Genomic DNA, 5,068 nt, shown 5'->3' on the forward strand with positions numbered 1-5,068 from the left:
CATATCTAGGCTTAATGTTTGGTTTTCCAGCTTCTTTTTGTTTTCTATTTATGACAGAGCTTCTCTTTTTTACCTTCCCTAAACTTTTAATACTTTCTATAGTTCTACTTCACAAATCACACCAACACCCTAGAGCAAGAGACATTATTACAACAGCATAAAAAATAATGACTCCTCCTTTCACTGAATCCAGTTATTGAATCAAAAGTATCTCAGGAGCTTCATGCATATTATGGTATATGTACATGCCACTCTGGGCCCATGTGGATTCCCTTGATTGAGTCCCTTGCATTTCTCTGTATGTCTTTCTAAAAATTTTGCCTTTAGTTCAGGAGCATCATGTCAACAATCTGTACTCTCAATAACTCTGCCTTCCATTAGAAATGTATCATGATAAAACTGGGAAAATTTTGATAGATTATTAAAAATTATTATTCTGCTATTCTTACTAACAATATGGACACTCAGGAGTTATTGGTACTTCCCCAGTATTATACAGATCAAAACTCTTAATTAATTACTTATGTTAAAGCAATTGAGTAAAATGCCTGGATTTAAATCATGGCGCTATAATTCAGTGTAATTTTTACCCATGTTCCTGCAGAATAAACTAAGGAGACGTGAAGAACTCAGTTCTTACACAGGATCTGCTGAACATATTTCAGGATATGGCTGAATACTTTGTGTAAGTCATTTTCCTTAAAGGATGCCCAAAATCATTCTGACAAAGGATCTATTTTCTCTTCTAATTCACAGGTATGAGAAAAAAATGAAAGCATAGAATATTGCATTTATTTACTGATAATTGAGAAAGAGGCCTTAACAACTGTCTCCACATAATGGATTTTGAATGTGGAATTATCTGAAGTTCTTCCCTGAGAAAATAACATTTTTTTTAAACTTAGAATTCCTCCAGTATCCAAAGATCAAAATATGCCAGAGGAAGCCAATGTTATGGTAGGCTTTTCTTCTCTCAGATAGGAATTATTTACTGTGCTACATGAACTACCTCAAGCCAAAGTTAGGTGGTGATAAAAAATGAATAAATAATTAACACTATTATACTACTCCATACATATCAAGCATTTTCTAAATGATTTTCATATATTTACTTATTTATTCCAAAAATGCAATGAAAATGATTTGTCCTTATTCAAGTTTATTCAAGATGTTAATTGACTGACAATGTTCACCTAGCTAATAAGTGGAGGGCCTTGGTTAAACAAAGGCTGCTAGGTTCAGGATACATACTACTAAATCCCTCAGGGTCCTGAACTTCCATAAATAAACCATGAGAATGGGTCCCTTGAGACATTGCTACTGGAAGATTCCTATCTCCCCTTGTCTAGGATATACATCAATAGTCTTTGGTGAACAATGTCTATATGGGCAGCACTGATTTGGATCTTCCAGATAGAAAGTTAACTAAGGAGGTATCTGCCCTCTTATCATAAATGGGAAATTTGCAGGGAAAATAGGAAAGTAACTAAATCTGTCCATCAACTAATGAAATTAATGACATCCACAGAAGCACAGAAGGTACTAGAAGCTTTCAGATAAATATATTATATGGATATACCATGAGGTGACAAGTAGATTTTTGTAAAAGTCACTTCTTAGAGAAACAAGTGATGCTGATAAACATATTGACTGTAGTGTAGTGGACAGAACCCAGTGCTTCATGAATGTGGGCCAGCCTGCCACCCAGAGCCACACCCCAGGCCTTGACTTGACATTAAAATTAGCAATCAGAAATAGTCATATTTACATAGAACTATTTTGATAAATTATAATTCTAGAAAATGAAAAGTATGAGTTGATAATTGAAAGCCTGTCAATAAAAATGCAGCTGCTTCCACACACACACTGCTGTACTACTGTATGTCCTTTCAGAAACATTTGTTCTAAAATCCCATGAAGATGGACCAACGGTTCAGTTATGTTGCCGTAAGAAATGCCTTCTATCCCCAAGCTGGCATTGGGATTGCAGCAAACACCCTTCTGCTTTGCCTCCACACTGCTGCTGTCCTTGTGGGCATCAAGCCCAGGCTCACCGACCTCCCCGTCACCCACCTGGCTCTAACACACATCCTCATGCTCCTCACTATGGGCCTTTTGGTATCTGCAGACATTTGGGAAACACAGGACATTCCAGGTGACTTCAAATGCAAAATGCTTGTCTTCCTGAACAAGGTCATGAGGGGACTCTCCATCTGCACCACCTGTGTCCTGAGTGTGCTTCAGGCCATCACCATTAGTCCCAGTGGCTCCTGGTTGGCCCACTTCAAACTGAAATCCACAAATCCCATCCTAGCATTATTGCTTTTCTTGTGGGTCCTCACCATGTCCACCTACAGCAACCTGCTTTTCTACACTGTGGCCACACCCAATAAGACCCAGTCTGGGCTTCTATTTGTCACTGAATGCTGTTCCTATCTTCCCATAAGCCACATCCACAAGCCATTCTTTCTCACCTTGATGACATGCAGGGATGTCTTCTTTGTGGGACTCATGGTTCTCTCCAGTGGGTACATGGTCCTTCTTTTGTACAGACACACACAGCGGTCCCAGCATCTTCACAATTCCAGGTTCTCTCCAAAATCCTCTCCAGAACAAAGGGCCACTCAGAGCATCCTGCTGCTGATCTGCTGCTTTGCCATCATGTACTGCACAGACTCCCTCATTTCAATGGCCATAGGCTTGACATGGACTAATAATTCCATGCTGGTGTGTGTCCAGATACTTGTGGCCAATGGCTATGGCACAGTCAGTCCTTTGGTGCTGATCGCTGCTGATACTCAACTAACAAAAATACTCAACTTACATGTGGGAAGAAGAGTCACCTTCTGAAAAAACTTATCTAGAGTATTTTTCCACTCTTATTAGAACAATTTTCTTTATTTTATAAAATTTTCTCTCTGACAAATATTGATTAAGTTAGGATTCCACACTTTCTGTTGTGTCAAAATAACATATCTGGCCTGTGAATAATTTTTTACTATATTGGCATCAGGGTCTTCATTTGCAGGTTAATACACTTCTGCTATTTATTCTATTTACTTTTTGTCTCAGACCTTCATTCTGGGCATATTTTCTTTCTTCCTGCATTACACTTCTTAAAAATTCTTTAAGAGAACATCTATTAGAGGTTCATGCTTTCTTCCTTTGCTTAAAAGTGCACACACTAAATTGCACTCGCTCTTAAGAATTATTTTGAGCTAAGAATGGTGGCACAACCCCATAATCCCACAAACCTGGGCCATTGATGCAGTAGGATCATGGGTTAGGACCCAGCCTCAGACAATTTAGCAAGATCCTGTATTAAAATACAAATAAAAATAATTGGGAAATACACCCCTGGGTTTAATCCCCAATACCATATAAAAAATAACCTTAGCTGGGCAGAGCAGTGGTGCACAGGTGTAATCCCAGCTACTCTTGAGGCTAAGGCAGGAGGAATGTGAGCTTATGTTCACACTGGGCTACTAGAGACAGGGTTTCAAAAAGTAGCTGTGCATGTAGCTCAGTGGTAGGGTAATCTTAGGTTCAATACCTCTACCAAAATCTAAAACTAAAACCACAATGAAATATCACTTGTCACTTAGTAAAGTGGCTACTGTAAAAAGGTGAGAAAAAATTATTGGTAAGAATATGGAGAAATAAGAATCCATAACCAATTCTGATAGAAATTAAAAAGTATGCAGTAGGCATAGAATATAGTTTGATCTTTCATTAAAAATATATATATATAAATATTTTCTCATTAAAAATCTATATACACCATTTCCACTTTGAGGTGTTTACCAAATAAACTGAAAATAGAAACTCAAGCACTTGTACATGAATGTTAACAGGAGCACCATGAAACCTAGCAAAAAGATTAAAAGTATCAAAATGTCTACCAACCGATGGATAAATAAACAATGTGTGTTAGAACACATACATGTAAGGTAGATTATTATTGACTCATAACAATAAGATGCTGATACATGCTACAACATGGATGAACCTCAAAAATATTAAGTAAACCAATCAGACACAAAAATCACATATTTTATGACTCCATATATTTGAAATATACAGAATGTGGAAATTCAACAGACAGAACCAGAAAAGATGGTCTCAGAAACAGAGAGTATGTGAGAGTAATCACTTAATGGATATATGGTTTGCATCTTTAAATTGTGGTAATTTAAAAATCTGGAACAAGATAGAGGTGGTGAGTCCACCACAACACACAGTAGAGGTCAGTAAATTGCACATGTTATTTATCAAGCTACTGACCTACTTATTTATTTATTTACTTACTTATTCATTTTGCAGTGCAAGAATAGAACCCATTGCCTCATTGTGTGATAGACAACCAATCTACTTCTGACTAACATCATCTCCACTAAACAGAACATTTTAAATGATCTTGGAATCATATTGGTTCTCTAATGAAAAAAATCTAACACAGATATGAAGATATAAATAATAGGAAGAATGTATGGGGAGTAGGCATATGGGAACTCCCTTCTATATATTAAATTACCCTATAATAGTAACCCTGTTTCAGGAAAAACATGCCTATCTCTAAAACAAAAAGAACACACTTGGAGGGAAATCTCAGACTTAGCTGTAAGTTATGCCTGGATGGCCCTCAACTGGTAACAAAGATGCCTTTGTCCTAGGAATTCATAACCCACAACAATCCTGTCTTCTTTTTTCTGTATTTTCCTGTGATGCTTTCTTGGTCTTTTTATGATAAATAGAAAGTCCTGGGATCCATTTTCAAAATATAGTGTTTCAGCTTTAGTTCCAAAATCATTGAGGAAATGACAAGATCAGCCAAAGAGGAAATAGAACCAATGGTTAACAGCAGGTTACATCTGAGTGTGACAGATTTACAGCCCCATGACAAAAAGGAGGTGAGGGAAATGCTTGACCCACACAGATCTATTGTGAAGGCCTTCCCTCCATAAGACAACAAGGGAGGGGGGACCACCAAAGGAATATTTCTTAAAATACTCCAATAGAGACAGTAAAACCTAAGCAACGTTCAAGAAGACTGTATGCCCCCAGTACT

The 5,068-nt window shown here is 37.3% G+C and overlaps 1 protein-coding gene across 1 annotated transcript; it reads left to right on the plus strand.

Moving 5' to 3' along the window:
• Positions 1 to 1,920: 1,920 nt before the first annotated feature.
• LOC143404103 (putative vomeronasal receptor-like protein 4) lies at positions 1,921 to 2,850 on the plus strand. The gene has a single exon (XM_076862432.1). It carries the CDS (start codon positions 1,921 to 1,923, stop codon positions 2,848 to 2,850), a length of 930 nt encoding a protein of 309 aa, XP_076718547.1.
• Positions 2,851 to 5,068: the final 2,218 nt, after the last annotated feature.

This window comes from Callospermophilus lateralis, chromosome 7 (genome assembly GCF_048772815.1).
Source record: "Callospermophilus lateralis isolate mCalLat2 chromosome 7, mCalLat2.hap1, whole genome shotgun sequence".
NCBI lineage: Eukaryota > Metazoa > Chordata > Mammalia > Rodentia > Sciuridae > Callospermophilus > Callospermophilus lateralis.